The sequence below is a fragment of the Gorilla gorilla genome, chromosome 23 (assembly GCF_029281585.2).
Source record: "Gorilla gorilla gorilla isolate KB3781 chromosome 23, NHGRI_mGorGor1-v2.1_pri, whole genome shotgun sequence".
Classification (NCBI taxonomy): domain Eukaryota; kingdom Metazoa; phylum Chordata; class Mammalia; order Primates; family Hominidae; genus Gorilla; species Gorilla gorilla.
The window spans coordinates 41,472,815-41,499,839 of record NC_086018.1 but is presented as its reverse complement, the minus strand read 5'-3'; the positions used below and the strand labels follow the sequence as shown (position 1 = coordinate 41,499,839).

Genomic DNA, 27,025 nt, shown 5'->3' with positions numbered 1-27,025 from the left:
GTTTCACAGGGGCTGGGCTGAACATGCCATTTCCAGGAAGAGTCCAGCACTAAGGCCTCTGGAGGTGTTCTGTTTTGGGAGACCAGGCAGCCAAGTATTTGTACAAAAGAGGACCCAGAACTGCCCACACCACCACCTCTGGGATCCCCCCACCCCAGGGGAGGTTAAAGCAAGCAGAGGGACACCGACTGCTGCCACACAGGAGGTCTTTGGCATCCAAGCTCTGTCCAGGCCTCAGCATTCTGCAAGAGGACACCACGCTGCCCCCATGTGTCCCAGACAACAGCCAGAGATGTGGAAGGAAGAGGTGCCACGTGGACTTCTCTATTTACAAAGACTTTATTGTCTGACATGCTTGACAAAAAAAAAAAAAAAAATTACAGCCACAATCAAGTTATGCCAAAATGATTGAGAAGCACGCCGTCATCTTCATACCTCGAGGACTTTTAATGAATTTTCTCTTAAAGTAACAGCTGCCTTCATAACTTTTCTTTTCCACATAAAAATACACCATATTCTGAAGATACCTTAGGAAAAAAATTTTTTTAAGTTTATCGTTCTTGGTCCACATAGAAATTGAGTGGAGCTGGCACTGAAAGGGCCTGCTTTTCTCCACCCGCACACATGTCCTGCGCCTGGGACATCAGAGAGACCTCATAAACATCCCTGGCTACAGGAACCCCTTCAGCCAAACGGGATTCCTGGAGCCCTGCACCCCACGGCGCTCAGCTTCAGCCAACCCAATACAGTGCTGCTGCCAGGCTTCCAGGGACAGCAGCCCCACCCCTCGAGGAGCCCAGCTCAGTGTGGGCAGAAAAGGACTCCCAGGATGCTAGGATGCTGCACCCAGGGTTCAGGACTCCTCAGAGCTCACACCAGTTTTGAACAGGACCCTTAAAAATAAAAATACAATAAAAAGAGCCTTGGACCATGCATTGCTTTGTAGGGACATAACTTCCGGTCATGGCCAAGTGAGGGCAGTGAGGCCAGAGAACAAGGGTCAGATCCTGCCTCTGCTCCTTTTGTGCTGTGAGCCCCCAGGCAAGTTACCACACCCCTCTGGCCTCAATCGTCTCATCTCTAAAATGGGACTAAAGTACCTACCTTGAAGGACCATCTGAGGATGAAATGAGACTATATCTGCAAAAGGGCTCACGGTAGGCTGGTTCCCAGGGCTGGGACCTGGGTGAGGGAGTGACACCCTTCTCTCAGATGTACAACGTAAAGGGGGTGCAAAAAAAGTCACCAATCAGGACAAATAATACTACTTTAATGCAATGTTAAAAATCAAAATAAATGCAGAAAAAGTCCATGATGAACAAAATATTAAATAACGACAGAATCTGACCCTGAACTTGCCCATTTCTGCCTGACCACTTGCCCCTCATCTAGGCCCTACCGGTTCCCACCACCGCCCTGGCCCCACCCCCTCCAGTCCTAATTCAAAGAAGAAAAAGAAGCTGTCCAAGGTGGGGCTGCTGGAGCCTGGGGCCCGCTCAGTCCCTGTACCACCCTCCCGTTCACAGGGCCGGCTGGTCCTGGGCTTCCTTGGCTGCAGGCATGCCAGACAGAATCCTAACGGTGCAAGGGAAGCCACACCAAGGAACAGAACCTCACTGCGGGGCAGAAAAGAGAAACACAGGACCCACTTGGTTCAATTAAGAGGGATGCGTGCGTGCATGTGTGTCGGTGTGTGCCTGGACATGGGTTCACACCCATGGCAGGCCTGCTGCAGCCTAAGCCTGCAGACCCTCCATCCAGGCTACCGTGTTCTACAGAGCAGTGTGTTCCCTGTGGGACCAAGGGTCATCCCCCCATGACTGGGAACGCTCTCACTGGTCCTGGGCACGAATGCCAGTGGCTCATTCTGTAGAACCAGCCCCCATCATCCAGGCTCCGAGTGAATGCCTAGGACACTCAGGTCATTGTTCAAGTCAACAAAAATGCCTACGGGAAGAAAAAGGGGGGAACAATGCCAGGCAAACAGCTGTGGGCCTGGCCAGGTGCGGTCTGAATTCCTGAGATGTCCCTAAATGCTCCCTTGGAGGGCCTCCGCCTTGGGCCTGTCTCCTCCCTCACTTGGGAGGAGAGCAAGGGACTGTCTGTGTGCAGCTCACGAATCCTCCCACCCACCCCAACCCAGGGGCATGCCACCACGCAGACCCGTGGTTAGAGGGAGATTTTGTGTAACTTCCAAAACCCATTCAAGAGCAGCAGCTTCCCAAACCAGGAGGGCGTCCAAGGGAGAAGAATGAAGATTTAGTCATTTCCCAAACATGACAGGGCCATGAGCTTAGTAGGTCCTTTAACGAGGTACACGCAGGATGTACACACAGAAAAAGTAAATGAGCACAGAACCCCTGATGGGGATGTGCAGGGTCCCAACTCCAGGTGACAGAAGGCTAAAGAGTCGTTCCAAGGCCCTGACCTGCCTGCTAGGCCAGTCCCCGCAGCCAGATGCGTCCAGGCAACTCAGCATGGAAGAACAGTGGCCGGGCCAGGCCTGTGGAGCTGACACGGGCGGGCAGGGCAGGGGCAGTGGGGAGCAGTCAGGAGTTCCGGGGTGTGGGGAGGTCGATGACTATGGGCGGGTTCACGGGCTGGTAGTTCACAGTGCATACAGACGCATTCACATAGGTGGTCGTCCCATCTGCCATGACACCATACCCTGGAAAGTAAGCACATGCCCATCAGGCCAGCAGCCAGAGTAGTGAGGGTGGTCAGGGGGGTGTGGCAGTCATAGGGCACTCAGCCCCTGTGGGCTGAATGTGTTTGGGGCAAGCTAGTAAACTCTCGAGGTCAGTCCCTTCATCTGTAAAATGGAGATGATAATGATACATGCCACTTCCAAGCCTGCTGTGAGGATTATATGAGATAATTATCTATATACTGTGCTCGGCCCAGTGCCTGGCACATAAGAAGCATGCAGCGAGTCATCATCATCGACATCATCTTCACCACCATCCTCATCACCATCACCACCACCACTGTACCACCATCATCACTATCAACATCATCGTCACCACCACCCTTATCGTGATCATCACTATTTTTCACCACTACTACCACCATAATCATCATCACTAATGTCATCATCATCACTATCATGATCAACATCATCATCACCAACACCCTTATCATCATCTTCACTGTTACCTCCACCACCATTACCATCACCATCATCATCATCACTATCACCATGAACATCATCATCATCACTACCTTTATCATCACCACCATTATCACCACCACCACCGCCATCACCAACATCATCAAAAATGCCATCATCATCACTATCACCATGAACATCATCACCACCCTTATCATCACCACCACCACCACCATCATCATCATCTTCACTAATGCTATCCATCATCACTACAATAATCACCACCATCATCCCCATCACCACCATCAACATCATCATAACCAGTGCCATCATCATCACTATCACAATCAACATCATCACCACTGCTCCTATTATTATCATCATCATTATCACCACCACCATCACCATCATTATCACCAATGCTATCATCATCACTGCCCTTATCATTATTGTCATCACCATTATCACCACCACCATCACTAGTGCCATCAACGTCACCAACATACCGCCACCATCACCATCAACATCATCATCACCAATGCCATCATCTTCGCTATCACCATCAACATCATCATCGCCACCCTTATAATTACCATTCATCACCACCACCACCATCATTCATCACCACCACCACCATCATCAAGAATGGTGTCATCACCAATGTCACCATGATCATCATCACTACCCTTATCATTATCATCGTCACTGTTATCACCAGCATACCACCATCATCACTATCATCATCATCATTGTCATCATTGATGATGCCATCACTGATGTCATCATGATCATCACCACCATCAACACCACTGTCATTATTATCACCCTCATTATTATTGTATCAGCACTATCATCATCACCACAATCACCATCATCATCACCATTATCATCATCATCACCATCGTGTTTATCATTATCACCATTGTCACCACTACCATCATCATCAGTATCATCATCATCATCACTGACATTATCACTATCACCATCATCACTACCCACACCACTGTGAACATGGCCATCATCATCATTACTACTATCACTACCATCCTCTCACCATCATCACTATCATTATCATCATTGTCATGTACTTTCTCCGCCTCCCTCATACCCTCTTCTCACCACCTCTATTTGGTAGAATCCCCCTCATCCTTCAGCTCAGGTCATCTCCAAGATAGAGGGAACATTTCCCCTTCCCTGCGTGGTGCTGGGGGAGGAAGGGAGTGGTTAGTGGGTGGGTGAGGACCTATTCTTTGGAGTCCAATTGTGCCTGTCCAATTGTGTGGGGGTGTGGTTTGGGTCAAAGGCAACTTTGGATCTGATGGAGCTACATGCCCATAGTAGGGCCACAGAAAATGACAGCTATTATTATTATCCCACAGCACGCGAGCTGCCCATCTCTCCCAGGACCTCTCACATCCTGCTTTGATGACTCCTCTGTGCCTAGGGCTCCTCCAGGAGCTACTCCAGGGCCAGGTGAGTTCTGATCACTCCTTCCCCTTGACAATGAGCTGCAGAGTCCCTCAGGGAATGAATGGTTTGAGGCTTGCTTGCATTTGAGCTGGAAAACGATCTGATGTGGACCAGGCAATGTGGAGGCCTGGGGTCCCTGGTCCAACCAGACACAGGTTCAGGAGGCCAGGAGATGTCTCTGGGGGAAACCACCTCAGTCCAGACATCCCACAGCAGCCAGTATGCTTCCTGGCAGGGATGTGACAGAGAGGCCTTGGGCAGGTGGGATAAATATCCAAAAGGAGCAAAAAAAGAGGCATCTGTGCCAAACTGGTGAAATGAGGCTCAGGTGAGGATGGCTGAGGTCTACTAGGGAACGCCTGCATGCAGCAACAGGCCAGGGTGTGGCCATGTGGATGATAGAACCGGAGCTGACATCACCCTCACCATCACAGGTAGTCCCTCTACACTTATTAAGCACCTATTGTATGCCAGGCCCTGGGGATAGAAGCAACAAGACAGGGCCACCAGTTTTAAGGGATTCATACTGTGCCCACCAAATATAATGCATCCTCCATGTCATGGCCCAAATGCCCCTTCCTCTGAAAACCCCCTGCCCACCTCCCGACGGCTTCCCAGGCTGGAGGCACAGCAGAGTTACAGGGCTCCCCGGAAGCAAAATTTACCCCGTAAGTCATGCAGGATGTTGTGATCATCTTCCTATTATTAAACATTTAGCAATAGCTCATTGACAGCCAGGGTGTGTATGGCAGTTAGCAGTTACAAAGCGAACAGTAAGAAAGGGCTATTTATTTCCCTTCTGGCTGAACGGAGGGGAGGTCCTGCTGGAGGGTCCATTAGGAGCCCCTAGCCCGTGAGGTGTCTGTCTCCACTACGTACTGACCTTCGTGGATGTGGCCAAAGACATGTAACCGCGGCTGGACGCGCCTCTGCACCGTGTTGAGCAGCTCCACGCAGCCCACCCGCTGCATCTTCTTGGGGACCCAGTCCAGGAAGCCTGGTATGGGGGAGACAACAGGAGGCCATGACGGGGTCTGTCCCAGCCCCTCACCGCCCCACGCCTAGCAGCAGCTTCTGCAGCCTGGAAAAGGCATGGGGCTTCCGGACTCCGGCTTTGCACCACTCTCCCCGAGCAAGCTCTCCGGAACCCTGCCCTGCCTCAGGCTTCAGGGACTGAAACCATTCAGGACCTTGCAGCCTCACCCTCCTCCTCCATAGGGCTGCACTGAGGGCCTCCTTGAAAGAGCTTAGCATGGGCCAGGCACTTGGGGCGGGGTGCTCAGTAACTGCTGGCGCCCCACAGACCATCTGTGCTCGAGTGGCCTCAAGGGTGGCATCCGCCCACCGCAGAGATCAGCAAACGGAGGCCAGAGAGGGACGGGTGAGTCCCAAGGGCAGGCACCCTGGTGGTTAGTTGCAGAGCAGGGCGTCCTGATACACAGCCCAGGAGTGAGATTTCCATGTCAGAAACTTCCTAAACAGCACAGACTCATGAGCAGAAACTTCCTCCGTGGGTGCAGCATCGCTCACGTGGCTGCGCCTGCGCCTGCCCCCGCTGCCAGCCTCCTGGAGCCGCCCAGATGGTGGCTGCTTATTATCCTCACATGGCTACACAAACGGAGAATAATTGATTACTCCAAGCAAACAATTAGGGTTCATGGCGGCCCCTCTCTGTTTGGGTGAGCAGAACAGGTTTCTGCAACTGCCAGGAAGGGGACAGGGGAAGCTTCCACTCAAAGGCCCAAGCGAGCGGCAACAGGCATAAAGAGAAGGCACAGACAGAGATAGAGACAAAGATGAGGGAGGAGGAGGAGGAGGGGGAGAAGGAGGGGAAAGCAGAGAAAAGAGGCCAGGAATGGGTTGGGCACAGGCTGGGGGCAGACACTGGGGTGAAGTCCCAGGCTCTGCCGCCTACTGGCTGTGTGACCTTGGACAAGCCACTTAACCTCTCTGTGCCTCCATTTCATCCAACAGAGTGCTGGGCTGGGCACTGGGATCCCACCATGCATGAGGCTGGATCCTTCCTCAGTTCTGGAGTGTGTGTTGTGGGGAGGGTCTCCAGCACCTCGGCACCCTGGCGCACACAGTCCGGAGATGATGCAAGGGCAGCACCAGCTGGAGCGCCTGGCACATGGGCAGCCCCGAGACAGGAGCCGGGCGGTGTGTGAAGGGGCCCGGGCAGGGCGTCCGGAGAGCAGGAAGCCAAACGACACCATGTTTGGAGAGATGGATGGAAAGGAGAGAGGGAGAGAAAGAAGGAAGAGGGAGGAGGGGAGGAAAGAAGGAAGAGGGGAGAAGGAAAAAGGAGGAAAAAAGGAGATAGGGAAAGGAGGGAATGAAAAGAGAAGGAAGAGAACAAGATGCCTTTGCTGCTGAGCCTCACTGTCAGTGACCAATGACACCGAATGTTGACGGGAACCGTCCCAGGACTCAGGCGGCTTCAGGTGGGGGTGAAACAAACCCGGCTACAACCTCTCTATGCTGCTTAAATCACACCAGGGCCCAGGCCTCCGCTTCCACCTGTGAGGGTGAGGCTGACAAAACTTTCCTTTCCTGGACTTTGTGAGGAGGCAGAGGGGCCGTGGGGCACTGGCTGGGTAGGGGCACAAAGTGGTATCAGGAGTTTCTTCCTGAACTGGTGTGTGAGCCAGTGACACTCAAGCTGTCCTGCGCCTCACCCCACAGCCTCCCCCATGGCCTCTGCCTGGAACACCCTTCCCCTCCCCTTCTCTACCTCACCCTCCTCCTCCAATTCTGGGATCACAGCTCGTGCAAGTCCCCCATGCAGCCTAACAGCAGTCATCTCTCCTGACTCCTCAAGCTTCCCTCACCCCTGAATGTGTCCCACGGGGTTTGGCTGTTCCTGAACCCTCTACCCTGCAGCCTGGGGGCCCTCCAACCCAGGCACACACTGCAGGAGTTATCCTGGACCAGTGTCACCCAGCACAGGGGCTGGTCCCAAGCACTGAGGGAGTGATGGTGGGTTTCTGGAGGTGGCGGTGGGAGCAAGACACTGATATGGGCCAAACTGCTGGGAGACTGAACTTCATTCAGAGGAATGAGGGAACCACAGAGGGTCACAGAGGGGTGGCATGGCACACATAAGGATACGGAAAACTCCCTTCAGCTGATGTAAAGCAAGTGGACTGGAAGGGGCAAGACCTTTGCCTCCACCACCTCCATCACCACCTCCACCACCACCTCCATCACCACCACTACCACCTCCATCACCATCACCACCACCACCCCCATCACCACCTCCACCACCACCACCATCACCACCTCCATCACCACCATCACCACCTCCATCACCATCACCACCACCACCCCATCACCACCTCCATCACCACCACCACCATCACCACCTCCATCACCATCACCACCACCACCCCCATCACCACCTCCACCACCACCACCATCACCACCTCCATCACCATCACCACCACCACCCCCATCACCACCTCCATCACCATCACCACCACCACCTCCACCACCACCATCACCACCTCCATCACCATCACCACCACCTCAATCACCATCACCACCACCATCCCCATCACCATCACCATCACCACCACCACCACCACCTCCACCATCACCACCGCCACCTCCATCACCATCACCACCACCACCCCCATCACCACCTCCATCACCACCACCACCACCACCTCCACCGTCACCACCGCCACCTCCATCACCATCACCACCACCACCCCCATCACCACCACCATCACCACCACCACCACCTCCACTATCACCACCGCCACTTCCATCACCATCACCACCACCACCCCCATCACCACCACCATCACCACCACTACCACCTCCATCACCATCACCACCACCTCAATCACCATCACCACCACCATCCCCATCACCACCTCCATCACCACCACCACCACCACCTCCACCATCACCACCACCACCTCCATCACCATCACCACCACCACCCCATCACCACCTCCATCACCACCACCACCACCACCTCCACCATCACCACCACCACCTCCATCACCATCACCACCACCACCCCCATCACCACCACCATCACCACCACCACCACCTCCACCATCACCACCGCCACTTCCATCACCATCACCACCACCACCCCCATCACCACCTCCATCACCACCACCACCAGCACCTCCACCACCACCATCACCACCACCACCCCATCACCACCACCACCACCTCCACCATCACCACCACCACCACCACCACCACCTCCACTACCACCACCACCACCTCCACCACCACCCACCATCACCACCACCTCCATCACCACCACCACCACCTCCATTACCACCATCACCACCCCCATAACCACCACCACCACCTCCATCACCATCACTACCTCCCACCACCACCACCTCCCACGTCACCACCACTTCTATCACCACCACCACCACATCCATCACCACCCCCATCACCATCACCACCACCTCCATCACCACCACCACCACCCCATCCCCACTGCCACTACCTCTATGACTATCACCACCTCCCACCACCACCACCACCATCTCCACCTCCCACCATCACCTCCGTCACCACCATCACCTTCATCACCACCACCTTCATCACCTCCACCACCATCACCACCTCCACCACCACCACCTCCACCATCACCACCTCCATCACCACTACCTCCATCACCACCACCTCCACCATGACCATGGGAGACAGAGAGAAGACATTGTCCTGGACTGAGGCAGGGTCAGCAGCTTGAAGAGAAGGGGGAGTGGGAGGCAGTTTGGAGGTGGAATGGGAGGGATGTGGTGATGGCCAGGCTGTGGGAATGAGGAAAGGAAGGGAACTGAGAAAGCCCCCAGATGGGACAGTAGGGGTGGGGGAGGCAGTATGCAGATGAGGGGATGACCTCAGTGTGGATTGGGTGGTGGGGTGGGGGCAGAGAGGAGAGATGGGAGGTGGTCTACAGGCCCTGGGGATGTTGGGCTGGGTGGGGGTGAGGAAGTGGGGACCCCGGGTTTCTGAGGGAGTTAGGGCTGCCCGGAGGAAGCCCTGTGCAGGGCTCTGGTGATTTTCAGCACCCGGGACTGGGGTCTGCAGAGGCATAAGTTGAAGCTCCAGGGTCCCGCCTGTCAAATGGGCAGGTGATTCTGGCCTCCTGTGCTGTTGTGAGGAGCCCACAAGGTAACAAGTCAAGCCCCTGCTCTCAGTGGGCACTCAGGAAATAAGAGGGACCATGGGGCGACGTGTCCTCAGTGCCCCAGCAAGTGGGACTCAGAGCCCCTCCAGGGCTCCCCTATACAGGCCCAGCCAGCCCCCTATCCCAGAGCCCACCCAACAGCCCAGGTGGGCGAGCTGGAGGGCCAGGCCAGCAGAGCCTTACCCAGTGGCGGTCCATGGGTTATCAGGATGTCTACGCCTTCGGGAATGAGGTTCCATTTCTCCAGCAGGGCTTGGCCTCGCGGGAGGTTGAAGCCCCAGCCATAGAACCAGGGCTGCCTGTAGAAGAAGTGCAGGTGGTTGAGGGAGGGCGGGTGAAAGTACACGGTGGTCACAGGGAATGCAGAGCTCCCCACGGGCCAGGGGGCCCTCAGGACCAGCTCGCTACCTGGAGACCCAGGGAAGGTCTCCACCCAGGGAAGGCAGGGACTCACCAGGACTCTGACCCACTGGCGGTCTGTGGGTCCCCAGGCAATTCTCTTTCCTCTCTCCTTTTGCTTACCTGCAGTTTCTGTTTTTCTGTAAGTATTATTTACATAACCAAAAAAAAGAAAGCTAAATACATACATATATATATATATATATATATATATATATATATATATATATATATATATATATACACATATATATATCAGCTTCTTCCTAAGACCTTTCCTGCTCCAAGCCTTTCTAAGAAAATCCACAGGGAACATTATACATTCTCCAATACTCCCACCCCCACCCCCAGGAAGATGCCCCTCCATCCTCCCTCCCCCAGGCGGGGTGTGTGGACCCCCAATCAAAAGAGAGCAGATTCCAGGTGCGGGCTGCCCATTCTTGCTTATACTGGAAGCTCTGGCCAGGGAGTCCAGGTAGAGATGAGCCCATTCCCAGCTGGGAGGGTGGGGCGAGGTGGACCTAGACCATTATATGCAATCCCAGCCTGGTAGCCTGTTCCCCAGCCAAGACCTGGACCCATCAGTGCCAGATATTCCCCCTAGTCAGTTCAGTGGTAAACACATCACCTAGATCCTTCCAATTGCAGGGAGTTTCTTTTCAAGAAGAAGAAAAGTGGATACTATCATCCCTATGTATAAACAGTGAGCTTCTAGCCTTGGGAGCTGTGGGCAGCTGTCGGCAGCTGTTAAGCTACCCAAGAAACAGCTGGATCGAACTGGGCCAGACACCTACCCTACCTCAGCACTTCCCAATTATACGGGCCAACACAAAGCCATTTGAACTGGGTTTTCAGTCATTTGCAACAAAAGCATCAGAATCATCCCGTAGGTTTCACCCATACATGATTCCACAAGAGTGGGCCCTTTATGTCAATAAAGTAACCAGCATCACCACCTCCAACACTGCCACCTCCACCATCACTAGCACTTCCACCATCAACAGCACTTCCACCACCACCTCCATTACTACTACCTCCTCCTCCACCACCACCACATCCATCACCACCTCCATCACCACCATCTCCACCACCACTACCTCCACCACCACCTCCACCACCACCACCTCCACCACCACCACCTCCACCACCACCACCTCCACCACCACCACCTCCACCACCACCACCTCCACCACCACCTCCACCACCACCACCTCCACCACCACCACCTCCACCACCACCACCTCCACCACCACCACCTCCACCACCACCTCCACCACCACCACCTCCACCACCACCACCTCCACCACCACCACCTCCACCACCACTACCTCCACCATCACCTCCACCACCAACACCTCCACCACCACCTCCACCACCACCACCTCCACCACCACTACCTCCACCATCACCTCCACCACCACCACCTCCACCACCACCATCTCCACCACCACCACCATCTCCACCACCACCATCTCCACCACCACTACCTCCACCATCACCTCCACCACCACTATCTCCACCACCACCATCTCCACCACCACCACCTCCACCACCTCCACCTCCACCACCACTACCTCCACCATCACCTCCACCACCACTATCTCCACCACCACCATCTCCACCACCACCACCTCCACCACCACCATCTCCACCACCACTACCTCCACCACCACCACCACCATCTCCACCACCACTACCTCCACCACCACCACCTCCACCACCACCACCTCCATCACCACCACCACCACCACCACCTCCACCACCACTACCTCCACCACCACCACCTCCACCTCCACCACCACCACCACCATCTCCACCACCACTACCTCCACCTCCACCACCACCACCTCCATCACCACCACCACCACCACCATCTCCACCACCACTACCTCCACCACCACCTCCACCACCACCACCACCTCCATCACCACCACCACCACCACCATCTCCACCACCACTACCTCCACCACCACCACCTCCACTTCCACCACCACCACCTCCATCACCACCACCACCACCACCATCTCCACCACCACCACCTCCACCACCACCACCTCCATCACCACTTCCACCACCACCTCCACCACCACCATCTCCACCACCACCATCTCCACCACCACCACCTCCATCACCACTTCCACCACCACCTCCACCACCACCATCTCCACCACCACTACCTCCACCACCACCTCCACCACCACCACCTCCATCACCACTTCCACCACCACCATCTCCACCACCACCACCTCCATCACCACTTCCACCACCACCTCCACCACCACCATCTCCACCACCACTACCTCCACCACCACCACCTCCACCACCACCATCTCCACCACCACTACCTCCACCACCACCATCTCCACCACCACTACCACCACCACCATCTCCACCACCACCACCTCCACCACCACTACCTCCATCACCACTTCCACCACCATCTCCACCACCACCACCTCCACCACCACCACCTCCATCACCACTTCCACCACCATCTCCACCACCACCATCTCCACCACCACCACCTCCACCACCACCATCTCCACCACCACTACCTCCACCACCACCATCTCCACCACCACTACCTCCACCATCACCACCACCTCCATCACCACCACCACCACCATAACCAGCACTTCCACCACCACCACCATAACCAGCACTTCCACCACCACCACCTCCACCATCACCAGCACTTCCACCACCACCTCCATTACTAGTACCTCCTCCTCCACCACCACCACCCCCACCACCACCATCTCCACCACTACTACCTCCATCATCACCACCTCCACCACCACCACCTCCACCATCACCTCCACCACCACCTCCACCACCACCATCTCCACCACCACCATCTCCACCACTACTACCTCCATCATCACCACCTCCACCACCACCATCTCCACCACCACCATCTCCACAACCACCACCTCCACCACCACCACCACCTCCATCACCAGCACTTCCACCACCACCTCCATTACTAGTACCTCCTCCTCCACCACCACCACCTCCATCACCACCTCCATCATTACCACCACCATCACCACTACCATCACCACCATCACCTCCCTCACCACCTCCATCGCTACCACCACCATCACCACCACCACCACCACCTCCATCACCACCTCCATCACCACCACCACCTCCCCCACCACCACCACCACCTCCACTTCCATCACCACATCATCACCACCTCTATCACACCTCTGTCACCACTACCAGCACCTCCATCACCACCACCACCACCTCCTACCACCTCCATCACCACCACTACCTCAATCATTGCTATGATCTAAATGTTTGCATCCCCCCAAAATTAATATTTTGAAATCTAATCCCCAAGGTGCTAGTACTAGGAGGTGGGGTCTCTGGGAGGTGATGAGGTCATGAGGGTGGAGCCCTCTCAAATAGGATCAGTGCCCTTATAAGGAGAGGCATGAGAGATCTCTTGCTCCTTCCACTATGTAAGGAAACAGCAAGGAGGTGCCGTCTATGAACCAGGAAGTGGGTCCTCACCAGACATGGAATCTGCCAGCACCTTGATCTTGGAATTCTAGCTTCCAGACTGTGAGAAACACACTTCTGTTGTTTAGAATCCACCCAGTCTATGGCATTTTCTTGTAGCAGCCCGAATGGTCTAAGACAGCCACCACCACCACCACCACCACCACTGTGAATCAAATTGTGTCCCCCAAAAAGACGTGTTGCCAACCCCCAGGACCTGTGAATATGACCTTATTTATAAAGAGGTTCTTTGTAGATGAAATCAAGCTAAGATGGGGTCATACTGGATTCATGTAGGTCTTACCTCCAATGACTGGTGTCCTTAAAAGAGGGCCATGTGATAACATAGAGACACCGGCAGAGGGAAGGACACCAGGTGACAATGGAGGTAGAAACTGAAGTGACACTTCCACAAGCTAAAGAACAACCAGGATCACCAGCAACCATCAGAAGCCACAAGAGTGTGGCCAAGCATGGTGGCTCATGCCTGTAATCCCAGTGCTTTGGGAGGCTGAGACAGGAGGATTGTTTGAGCCCTCGAGTGCAAGACCAGCCTGGGCAACACAGTAAGACACTGTCTCTACAAAAATATTTTTAAAAAATTAGTTGGGCATGATGGCGTGCACCTGTAGTCCCAGCTACTCAAGAGGATGGGGTGGGAGAGGATTGCTTGAGCCCAGGAGGTCAAGGCTGCAGTGAACTGAGATTGTGCCACTGCACCCCAGCCTGGGCAACAGAGCAAGACCCTGTCTCAAAATAAAGCAGCAGCTAGAAGAGTGGCCCGGAAGAGTTTTCCCTCAGAGCCCCCCAAAAGGAACCTATCTTGCAGAGGCCCCTCTAGGCTTCTAGCCTCCAGAACCGTGAGAGAGTGAATTTCCGTTGTTTTCGCCACTGGATTTGATCCTCAGTTACACAGCCCTACATAGTAATGCAATTGCCATCCCCACATCACCTCCCCGCCTGCTGTCCTGGGACGACCTTCACCCCTGCAGCACTGTTGGCCAGACAGGTCTCCTTCTACATGGTTTGTAGATGAGAAAATTGAGGACCAGGGGTGGGAAAATAAAAATAGTCACCAGCATTTCCTGTGCACCTACTGTTCTGCCAGGCCCCAACTATGTACATTACTGGGACGGGCTCAGCTGTTACAAGAACCCCGTGAAAGAGGGACTAGCATTATTCCCCTTTTACAGATGAGGACACTGAGGCTCCCAGAGGTGAGATGGCACAGGACTTGGGTCCTGGCGTGCCGGCCCCCAACAGGGTGCCTCACTACCACTCTCCCGCCACCACATGCTGTGAGAGTTGGTGGAGGCTGGGGGAGGGGTGGGCTTTGCCATTGCCAGTGCCTCTATCACCACCTCCATCACCAGCACCGGTGCTCAAGGCTGCCACTTAAATCCCTCCCTGGGCCATGCACTGTTCCGTGGGGTGACTGACACCCCTGGCTGTTAACCCAACATACTACCCTGTTGGCAGGTGCCCAATGCACCTCCTTGGAACCCCATTTGAAAACCCCAACTTAGTCCTATGCTGGCAGGTCCTGGACTAGAAGATGGAGGTTTGGCGAGGGAACGGAAAGTGCCCAGGTTCACACAGTGGGTCAGTGGAGAAGTCATTCTCAAACCCAGATCTGATGTTCTCTCCCCACTGCCCCACCCTGCCTTCAAGCCTACAGAGCCATCTCCTGGGACACAGGGCTTGTGACAGAGGAGGATGGGTGGCCACACTGGTTATTTGGGGTCAAAGGCCTTTTCATCGTTTCAGACACCAGCCCAGGAGACACCCAAATCTATGTTTAACGAATGATGGTGGGTGAGAGGGGACTGAATTAATGAATAACTTGTTAACAGGATGTTGAGCAGGACTTTACCTGTTCTTGGGATTGCAGCCAAAATGCCAAAACTGAAACCGATCCCCCTCATTTGAAAGAAAAGCCCCAGAACCCCCAGTGGAATGTACTAAAAGCAGGCAGAACACACCAGACCACCATCTCCCCAGTCCCCTACCAGCCAAGCTCTGGGCCTTGAGGAAGAGGGCTGTCACTTCTGCCCGGTTCTTGGGGGAGAAGAAGAAAGGGAGTCCCCTACACCCAGCCATGAGCAGGCTCCAGGAGAGCCCCTTGCACAGGTGGGGGCCTGGGGAATGAGACTGGCTGTGCTTTCTGGGTTGTGCCTGGGGATCTGCCCCCAGGCCTGTGAGAGGAAAAATTAAGTGTGAGGGGCAGGGCACAGAAGAGCTGCCTGCACCCCCAGTATGGGCTCTCTCAGGGACCCCCACCCACAGGCAGTGCCCACCAATTGAGGAAACCAGGCAGCTGTGGCTAAGGAATGGCCTCTGGGTGGGCAGCACCAAGGACAGTGGCTAACCCCATTAGTGGGCACCGTCTCCCTCAGACACATCCACACAGGCCTGCAGGAAGCCAAGATTCTCTCTGCAGAAATATGTATCACCCCCGACATGCACACACATGATTTTACACCCAACTGTGAGCGCATCTTGCAGTTAGACCTGGGTTACAATGGTCCACTCCTTACCACCTGTGTGATCTTGAACAAAGAACTTAACTTCTATGCCCCAATTTCCCATCTGTGAAGTGGGGATAATACTCAATACGGCTGTTGAAATGACTAAATCAGTTAATCCATGTAAAGTACTTAAAACAGGGCCTGGTACACAGTAAGTATTCAACACATTGCAAGTTCATCATCCCCATCACCTCAATTATCCCTATAATCACCCCCAGCACCACCTCCATGACCACCACCTCCACCACCTCCATCATCACCAACATCATCACCACCACCACCTCCATCACCAGCACCTCAATCATTACCACCACCTCCATCACCACTGCCTCCATCATGACCACCACCACCAGCACCTCCATTACCACCACCTCCATCACCACCACCTCCATCATCATCACCATCACCACCACCTCCATCACCAGCACCTCAATCATTACCACCACCTCCATCACCACCACCTCCATCATCACCACCATCACCACCACCACCTCAATCATTATCACCACCTCCATTACCACCTCCATCACCACTACCTCCATCACCATCACCACCACCTCCATCACCACCACCAGCATCATCTTTATCACCACCACCTCCATAACCACCACCTCCATCACTATCACCTCCATCACCATCACCACCACCTCCATAACCACCACCACCATTACCACCACCATCACCACCACCTCCATCACCAACACCACCATCACCACCACCATCATCTTCTTCACCACCTCCCTCACTACCACCGCCACCTCCATCATTACCATAACTACCACCACCTCCATAACCACCACCACCTCCATAACCACCACCTCCATCATCATCACCATCACCACCACCTCCATCACCAGCACCTCAATCATTACCACCACCTCCATCACCACCACCTCCATCATCACCACCATCACCACCACCACCTCAATCATTACCACCACCTCCATTACCACCTCCATCACCACTACCTCCATCACCATCACCACCACCTCCATCACCACCACCTCCATCACCATCACCACCACCTCCATAACCACCACCTCCATCACCATCACCACCACCTCCACAACCACCACCTCCATCACCAACACCACCATCACCACCACCATCATCTTCATCACCACCTCCATCACTACCACCACCTCCATCATTACCATAACTACCACCACCTCCATAACCACCACCTCCATAACCACCACCTCCATCATCACCACCTCCATCACTACCACCACCACCTCCATCACCACCACTGCCTCCTCTATCACTATCACCACCATCATCTCCATCACCTCCACCATCATCACCACCACCATTATCAACATCAACATCAACATCATCACTCTTATCACCACCATCACCATTACCATCATCATCACCATCATACACCACCATTATCAATATCACCACCATCACCATCACCTCCTATATCACCACTACCATCATTATTGCTATCATCATAATTATCATGGAGCCCTCCTGAGACTCACCCACGGAGCCTGAATGAAAAACCTTTGGCCTACAGCAGGGTCTTTCAAATTGCATTTTGATGAATGGCAACAGCATTTTTTTAAAAAAAGAATAGAAAACATCAGCTCCCCAAGATTTGAGAGTCCATTGAGCCAGGAAAGGGATACTTCAGTTAAATATATTTCTATTTAATTAGCCACCCACATCCACACGGACTGAGTCACAGAGTAAAATGCTTTCCTTCCACAGTTCCTAGTGGAGAAGAGCCGACAGCGTCTCACTGGCAGCTCCCAAGGCTGCCCTAGTTGTAACCTGCTGAGTTCACAGCTGGAATTTTCTGATGCCGTGGTCCCAGACACATTCAGAGCCCCACTGGCTGAACCAGGCAGGTAGGGGGAATGGGTAAGGTGCTTCTGGGAAGGACTCAGCGGCTTAGAAGCCACTTAGGGTCCTCCCTGGAGCCCCAGCCCCATCAGCCAACAGAAAAACAAGCAACACATTTCTGGTGGTGCCTTCCAAACACAGCTTCCATTTTTCAAAAATCTGATCAAATATTTACAAGACAGGAGGAAGCCTCATCAGTATGGAGAGAACACGTCTGTTGGTTCCCGAGAGCCATGGCAGGGGGCAGTTATTTGAAGGAAACACTCGGAAACGTATCAGAGACCCTGTGGACCCCCAGGAGCTGGCCCCTGGTAGAGCCGCTGCCTGTCCCACCTTCCCCTCACCCAGCACCAAGGAGCCTTCCTCTAGCGGTGACAGTTTCCCGCCAGCTTCTTGGAAACACATGACCTCAAATCTTGGGGAGCCGGAATCTGCCCTGTTCCTCCAACCCAGTGCCCAGAGAGGTTGTTCCACTTCCCAGGGTCACACAGGGAGGCCCAGGCAGAGCTGGGTGAAGAACCAGATCTCAACAGGGCAGCGGGTCTGGAATTTGTTCCTTTTTCCCTCCCCATCACACCCTAGCCCATCTGGGGAGCCATGAGAACATCTCCAAATGCATAGAAGGACCAGACTTGCCTGCAGGATCTGGGGACATGGGGGCAGCTGACACCACAACATTGGGTGCAGGGGCCCAGCGCCTGCCTTGTTTTCCTCTACTGGGTAGAAAGGGCACTGAAGTGGGCATCGGACACCCCAGTTCTGCCCCTGGCTGCTCACTGCACCTCTTCCAGCCTCGGTTTCCTCCTGTGTAAAGATGGGGTTAATGATGCCTCTGTCCCCAGTCCTCTTGCTCTCCTCTGTGTCCCACTGCCTGACTCAGGGAAGGAAAGGAGGGAGGAGGAGAGCAGTCAGGAGGATTAGACGGCACCACCACTGTGAAAATGCCTTCTAAATACCCGGGAGCTCCATCAATGGGAAGAGGTGATGTACCAGCTTTTATTAGAATGTTGGTGGACAGGGGCCGGGTGCAGTGGCTCACGCCTATAATCTCAGCACTTTGGAAGGCTGAGGTGGGTGGATCACCTCAGGTCAGGAGTTCGACACCAGCCTGGCCAGTGTGGTGAAAACCCGTCTCTACTAAAAATACAAAAATCAGCTGGGCATAGTGGCACATGCTTGTAATCCCAGCTACTCAGGAGGCTGAGGCAGGAAAATCACTTGAACCCAGGAGGCAGAGGTTGCAGTGAGCTGAGATCGTGCCACTGCACTCCAGCCTGGGTGACAGAGCGAGACTCCATCTCAAAAAAAAAAAAAATGTAGGGGGACAGGAGGAGTCAAGTCATGCACAAGACATCCAGAAGAGACACTTCCCAGGACAGACTGCTCGCTGGGGAGCACCATCCCCAGGCTGGGAAAGGGGGACTTCTCAAAGGCAGGCAGGAGCAGGTGGGTGGGCACGACTGAGTAGACCCCTTGGGGTGATCTCACTCCTAGAGGCCTCTGAGCCACACATGAGGCCTGGACAGCCCCCGGCCTCCTGTACAACATTCATGGAAACCACCATCAGGCTCTGCCCTGGGCAGAGGAGACAAAAGGAGCAGCCCCTCCTGGAGGCGAAGTGTGAAGAGGTCCTCCCCGCATGCTGTGTGTGGGGATGAAATGACCCTCTCCATGTCCAGTGAGACCTGGCAGACCTGGCAGGTGGGATCAACCACCGTGACCGGCAGGCCCAAAGCCCATGTGGCCCCTGGTGTTTCAGAGGTCAGGGCAGACAAGGGCTCCAGGAGCCCAGTCAGCCCCGATCAAGCCCACCCCTCACTGCCCACACTGCCACCATGGCTGAGACTCACGAATGCCCGAGATGCGATGCTGAGGTGCCCCAAGAGCCACTGTACTGATTGCCAACACAACCCAGTGCCTGGACCCAACCTCACCACCCTGAGGGTCCAGGATCCCCAGTGCCAGCCCCACTGTGCGGGGCACACCACAGCGCCTGAGGAGGGTGGACGGAGGCGAATTCCCGCTAAGCCATGGAAGGCGGCTTTATGTCCTGAATTTCTGTCTTTCTGTTCTAAAGTAACCATTGGAATAATTTTCTTACAGAATGATAGTTGCCATGACAACCAGAGCAAATTTTCCTTTTCTGAAACAGATGTCTCATTTAGTTGAAAATTAGAATGTGAACAAACCCATGGGAAAAATTAATTCAAACTTTAACAGAGCGCTGAATACAATGTAATCTCTCAGAGGTTAACCCCTTAACAGCTTTTTTGTGCTCTTATGGTAACCTTCGAGTCCCGTCTAATTAAGCCTGCTTAGCCAATATAAATGACCTCCTCGTGGCCAATCATTAAACAGTCTCCTGCTGAAGCATGAATTCCAGGTTCCTCAGCCGCAAACAGGGAAGCGGGGAGACACTCGTCTATAGGAAATGGCAGAAGCCGAGCCTACCCTGCTCGGGTTCTCTGCCTCCCCAGGTAGGGTACACAGCTGCTGGGCAGGTCGTGTCCCCAGGAGTCACTGCAGCACCCTGGAGTACAGCCATCCCTGGCTGCGCCCCATTTCCTGGAGTGCTGGGGCCTTGTGGGGCCCTGGGTAGTGCTGAGCACACAGGCACACCTGGGCCCAGGCATGAGGCTGAGGGCGGCGTAGGGGCCGCCCTCAATGGGACACCGAGCAGACACCCACACAGATGCAGTGCCCACGGCCTCTCCAGGAACAGCCAGACTCAATCCTCACACCCCCCTCCAGAGAGGCAGCTGCCACCACGGCCTCCACTCTATGGATGCAGAAACTGAGATGGAGAGAGGTACCCACGTGACACAGCCAGGGCTCAAACCCCGAATGCAAGTTCCAGGGCCTATACTCTATGTGTCCATCCCAGAATGATGAAAATGTGACCAGGAATCAGCCTCGCGCCACCCGCCCCACCGCCCTGCCCACAGCAAATCCCCTTTAGCAGTCGCTGTCATGTCTAGTAGCTCAGTTCATCCTCAGGGCAAAACAGTTGGGAGGCCCCCCCACCGTTTCAGAGACAAGGAAACGGAAGCACAGAGAAGTCAAGCAGTGTGTCCGAGGACACACAGGAAGCCAGAGGGGCACGGGCCAGGGCTCAGGGCTCCTGCGTCCTGTGCCCAAGCTGGCAGCTGACATACAGACAATTCCTGGGGTGCCAGGCCACAGGCTCTCCCTCTCCCAAGATGACTTCCTGCCTACTCCTCTGAGCTCCCTGACCCTTGCCAGTTCCCCTCTTAACCCCGACTGGACAGAGGGGAAGAGGCCTGCACCCCTGGCTCCTAGGACCCCACCCACATATTTACTGCATGTCACTCCTCCACTCCAGCGCCTCCCATGGCTCCCTGCTGCTTCCAGGACAAGCCCAGCCCTCAGCGTGGCACACGGGGCTTTAGGATCTGCCCTGCCCACCTTCCAGGTCATTCTGTTCAGGCTCCCCACGGAGCTCACCGCCCATGTCAACCTTAACCATCCACTTCCAGCTTCCTAAACACAGTCTGGCCTTTCTGTACCTCCAGGTTTTGCTTGTGCTAGTTCAGAAATCTGAAATGCCCTTTGTAGCCTCTCCCATCATCCACGACCCGTATTTTATTAAGGACCGGCTCAAAGGCCACCTCTTCCAGGAGTTTCTCCTGATCACCTGCCTCCCCCAGCACAGATGTCCCCTCTCCACCCTGACTGAGGTCCATCCCTGAACCCCTCCTGCCCAGGCCGGCTTCAGGGAGGGGTTGCTCAAGACGGCCATGAATGAATGAACGAAGAATGAAATGAACAAGCAGGTGCTCTACCCGACAGGAAGGTGGGAGAAACTACACATTAGCCCTCTTCACTCTGCACCCTCCTGCCAGGAGCCCCACCTCAGAGTCCCTGACAGTCAGGAAGCCCCAAGACCCATATCAGCGATGAAAACAGTCACGAGAACTCTCTGAGACCTCTGCCATCTGCTGAGTGTCCCATTCTCTCTCCCTCTCCCATGAACCTGCACCGGAGACTTACGTGTCCATTTTACAGATGAAGCCTCAGAGGTGAACCCAGATCCAGGATGCTCACACCCCTCTGCTGCATCTGGACCCCCAGGAAGGCTCACCTCCCCTGGGGGCCCCTCCCAGCCTCACCTCCCCTGGGGGCCCCTCCCAGCCTCCCCAGGGCCCCCATTTCCCAGGGTGCAGGCTGAGTGCTGGCAACCCTGATGCCTGCTGGGGTGGCCACCACCATGAAGGTCCTGTGGAGGAAGAAGGGCCTTTTACAGGACCTGCCAGTGGCCAGGTATTCCTATACTTCCTCCTCTTGACAATCCTCTGAGGATAGCTTTGCTGTCTCTACTCTACAGGAGCTGCAGCTCCAAGCAGGGGTGTGACATGTTCCAGCCATGTGGCTGCTGCAGTGGCCCCTGAGCTTTCAGAGGAGCCTGTCCAGGTCCAGGTCCAATCTCCTTCCCCCAAGGCCAAGCACTCTCTGTCTTGATCCCCACCCGTTTGTTCTTCCCACCCCAACACCTCCCCTCTCCAAAGAGGCCGGGCTTTCCAGGGAGCCAGCCATGGCCACAGCCAATATTAAGAGTGTCTCTGGTGAGGATGACATCTGTCATTGGCCCCGAGTCCTTCCCCAGACACTCCCAGCACCCCAGTGAGGCTGTATTCCCATTCTGCAACAGGGGAAACTGAGGCTCAGAGATGTCAGAGACATGCCTGGTTCCCAAGTGAGGGTATGCCTGCATGGAGACCAGACTGGTGTGTTGACTCCTCACACCACAGGTGGTGTCTGTCTCCTGGGGATGTCCCACTGTCCGAACTTCCTCTGTCCTCTGCCCAGTCCTGGTGAGAGGGGTTTGCCCTGACCCCTCCCTCTGCATCTCCTAGGCCGGTGGGCCCAGGCAAAGGCTGGGGGAGATGGACAGCAGGGGTCCAGCTCCACTGCCCTTGGGGCCCGATGGCTGCCCGAGAGGGGACAGGGCAGTGCGGAGCTGGCAATGCGTCCCCAAAGCCCGTGAATCACACACCTGGCCGGGGCACACAACTGCGTATGGCAAGTCAGCAGCAAGATAAGTGGAACCAAAGAACGGGGTCCTTTGTCATTCCTAATTAATTTCCCCACCCTTCCCATGCACAGAATCATCCATCTTTTGTTTCGCCGGGACTTCGCGGCAGGAAGGAGGCAGATGATTCATTTCAAACATTAATCTCATGTGGAGTAGTGTGCACACGTGTGTTGAGGGGCCTTCTAGAAAGGAAAACAGCCACGTGAAATCAATTTTATCTGGACAGGTGAATGGAAGATGAAGACAGGAAGGGGCAAAAGAGAAATCGTGGCGGTGTCTGTGTGTGACTCTGTGTGTGTGAATGTGTGTGTGTGAATGTCTATGACGTGTGCATCCATGTGTATGTGTGTGACTGTGTGAGTGTGTATGTGTGTATTTGTGACTGTGTATTAGTGTGTGTGAACGTGTGTATGAATATGTGTGAATGTACATATGTGAATATACATGTATGGGTGAATTCATATGTGTATGAATGTGTGTGTGTGAATGTGTGTGTTCATGTGTATGTGTCTATGAATATGTATGTTGTGGATGTGTGAATGCATGTGTTTGAGCGTGTGGATGTGCGTGTGAACGCATGTGTGTATGCGTGTGTGGAAGTGTATATGAGTATGAATGTGTGTGTAGGTGTATAGGTATGTGTGCGTGTGAATTATGTGTGTATATGTGAATGTTGTATGTGAATGTTTCTGTGTGTACATGATATTGTGTGTACATGTGTTAACGTGCATGTGAGTGTGTATGGTATGGGAATGTCTGTGCATGTACATGAATGTGTGTGTATGTGAATATGTGTGTGTGTGAGTGTGTGTCTGTGTGTTTGTAGAAGCAGCACAGCAAGCTACCAGAGACTGAAGAATTTCTTTGCCTCCATCAGAATGTAACTGATGCTGCACGTTGGGCTCAGAATTCTAAGAAGCCAGCACGGGAAGGAGACGGAGGTGGGTGGCTGTGGGATCACTCTGGGTGGACACTGCTGGCTGCCTTGGGCCCCCTCATCCATGGCACGTGCCAGCTGGCTCCCAAGCCCCTCAAGCAGCCGTTTCCCTGAGAGGCTCAGGCGGGGCTCACACCTGCCCTAGACGACAGGCTCTACAGCCACCCCTAAGCAGGTGGGGCAATTCCTGACTTGATCTGGGCTCAAGGCAGGGGATGAAAGGGAAACACCATGTAGGTCTCCACAATACCCCAGCCGCATGGCTCTGCGTGCCTCACCCTGTTTCACCATCCAGGGCCCTGTGAGGGGAGAGGGAGAATCCTCTTTACAGATGCAGGACCCAGTGCTCAGGACGAATCCATCACAAAAGGGGACAGGGATCCAGGAGCCCAAAGCTCAGCAGGGACTGCCAGAGGCTGGGCCCAGGGGAAGCCAGGCAGCAGCTGCCAGAGCAAGCTGCCCACTGGACGGCCAAGGCCAGGAGCTGCCCAAGTCTACACACCTGAGCCAGACCCGGGGCTGCCTCTTCCTAGGGCTGAGATCTTGAGCCAGGTGCTAGACCTACTAGAGCCTTACCTGACCCATCTGTAAGATGGGAATGGAGATCATCCTGCCTTGCCTGTTGCTAGGCAAACTACATGGGACAATACACGGGGCAGTCGGCCGAATGCAGGTCTCGGGTATGAAGCAGCGGGGAAAGTCTTTGCCTCACCTGCCCAAACAAACTGGGGAAGGCCAGACTTGTGCTGGAATCATCCAGAAATACAAGGCAACATGCAAGCAGCACTGCACCAGGTGAACGGGGACTGCTGGCCCCTGCAACCAGATGACATAGTCCTAATGGCCATGAGGCCGCAAGAAGGGAGGCCTCGGCCACTTAAGAGGGGAGTTGGACTCGCCCTCCATCCTTGGTATGCTGGGCCCCAGAGGGCTTCAGGAAAACAGCAGAACAGAAAAGGCCCCCACTGGCCACAGGAAGCAGGAGCTGGATCCCCAGGGCTGTCCTCAGGCCAGCGGACCTTTGTGGTCCAGGATGCCCCAAGCCAAGAAACTCACATAAAGTGGCCCCTGCTGGGTGTGCCCACAGACTGAGGCAGAAACAATCCCCCCCAGGGAGCACCCCCAAACTGGGCTACACCCCCCTAAGCCAGCCACTCCCCAAACCAGCCTGCCCAGGACTCCCCCAGATTGTACCTTGCTGGCCAAGAGCCTGCCATCTAAAATGACAACACCCCTAACACCGCAGAGGGAATTGTTGGAGACTAAAACATAAATGTTTTATAAAAGATTTAAAAGTGTTCTTAAGAGAAAGGGCAAAGGATTCCAGGTCAGAAACTTGGCACTGAGTGCCAGGCCCGCCGGTGTCTCACGCAGAGACAGGAGGAGGCACCGAGGGCGTGGCATGCTGCAGAGAAGCTGGCAGTCCAAACCGACCCCCGGGGGGCTTCCTGGGAAGGGTGGCATCACCGGCCGCCTTGAATCCTGGGTGGAGCACGCCATGGGGCAGGGTGGAGACGGGAGAACCAGCCTCACCACTGTCACCCATCTGCAGCGACAGCTGGGGGAGTGGGGGCTGCCTCGGGGCCGGCCAGGCATCCCGCCACCCTGCCTTCCACTCCCAGGACTCGGCCCCGTTCTGGTGGGAGGCAAGGCGGAAGCTATGGGGCCAGGAGATCAACCTGTCTCTTTTTTTCTCTAAAATATACATTTATCAAGTTAGAAAGAAGCATTCTGGCAGCCCACTGTGCACACCAGGTGGGGCCTCCATCCTCCCTGCCATGCAGGCCCAGCTTGTTCAGTTCCCACGGGGCCTCACACAAGACACTTCCCTGCTGGGGTCTCAGACCTCTCAGCCATAAAATGGGGACAAGAGTCTAGGCCTCCCTGACTGTCTCAGAGGACACGGCCTCTGGGCCAGCATAAGACAGGGACTGTCACTGCAATCACATCCACCCCTGGCCCTGAGCTCTTTCAGGGTACAGATTTCAAGTTCCAGGCGGCTCCGCTCTGGCCCCATCCAACTGGCAGGCCTGCTAAGCACACAAAGGGAAGGGAAGGAACGGACGTCAAAGGCCGGCGCCACGACCCACCCCAGCCTCATCCCAGAGCCACCTGGCTGCAGCTCCGTCCCATGGCATTGGGCGGTAGAGAAACCACCCGTATTGCTTCCGTGCCCTAGCCTGGGCGGTCATAAACGTCAAGCAGCAGGTGTGTGAATGCCCACCATGTGCCAAGCAGTGTGCACACAGGACCTCCTTCAATCCCGAGGGCAGTTCTGCAAGGGGACTATCCCTCTTGGCATTTCACAGAAAGCCAAGATTCTGACCCAAGGTTAAACAGCTGGGAGCCACGTACCAGGATGTGTATTCCAGAATGGTCTGGAGCAGCCCTGGCTGTTTGAAGAGGGCTGACCCCTGAGGCCACTGGCTCCCACAGAGAGGTGCAGGGCATCCTGGCACCACTGCCTGGCCTTGAGGTCCAGCCCTGCCGGGAGACAGTGAAACCCCTGAGCCGAGAATCAGGATCCGAGCGCAGACGCCCAGCAACGGGCCCGGCAGCCACTTCTCAAAGTTTAATGTCTCAGCAGGTTTGGATCCCTTCTTTCAAAATACCAGAAGTAATTAGACCAGATGGACTCGCTGCGTGCCAATTTCACTCTCTCCCTCACTCTTTTTTTTAAATCAAGGCCGTTTTCAGTTAAATGAGAACAAAAAATGCATCCAAAACCCATAAATGAATACGGTATGTATACGGGATTTTTTTTAACACTTAGGATTTTGTACCAGCTGAGTTCTTCCTCTTCTCCTGCAGTTGGTTCCCGCCCCCTTCCGCTAAGCTGCTCTCAGCGAAGGCCCAACACCTGCTGCACCTGAGGGCCCACAAACGGCCTCCCTGAGCCCTGGAACGTCACGGTGCCCTGAGAGGGGGCAGCACAAACACGCCACCCTAATGAGACTTTCATCCCTTCTTGCCTGGACAGACTGAAAGGCTTGGT

General features: G+C 54.7%; 1 protein-coding gene across 4 annotated transcripts in view; it reads right to left on the bottom strand.

Annotated features, from left to right (window-relative positions):
- Positions 1–326: 326 nt before the first annotated feature.
- MPPED1 (metallophosphoesterase domain containing 1) overlaps positions 327–27,025 on the bottom strand; it is a 93,676-nt gene continuing 66,977 nt past the window's right edge. For 2 of the 4 annotated variants that reach the window (XM_055374823.2, XM_031005598.3), the window contains exons 5-7: positions 9,933–10,048; positions 5,463–5,576; positions 330–2,668 (exon numbers count right to left, since the gene is read on the bottom strand). In XM_055374823.2, coding sequence (XP_055230798.1) covers positions 2,550–2,668; positions 5,463–5,576; positions 9,933–10,048 — 349 coding nt within the window. In that variant the 3' untranslated portion in view covers positions 330–2,549. Of the gene's footprint in view, positions 2,669–5,462; positions 5,577–9,932; positions 10,049–27,025 lie in introns of all 4 variants that reach the window. The other 2 variants (XM_031005597.3, XM_063704728.1) reach the window with 2 other exon arrangements.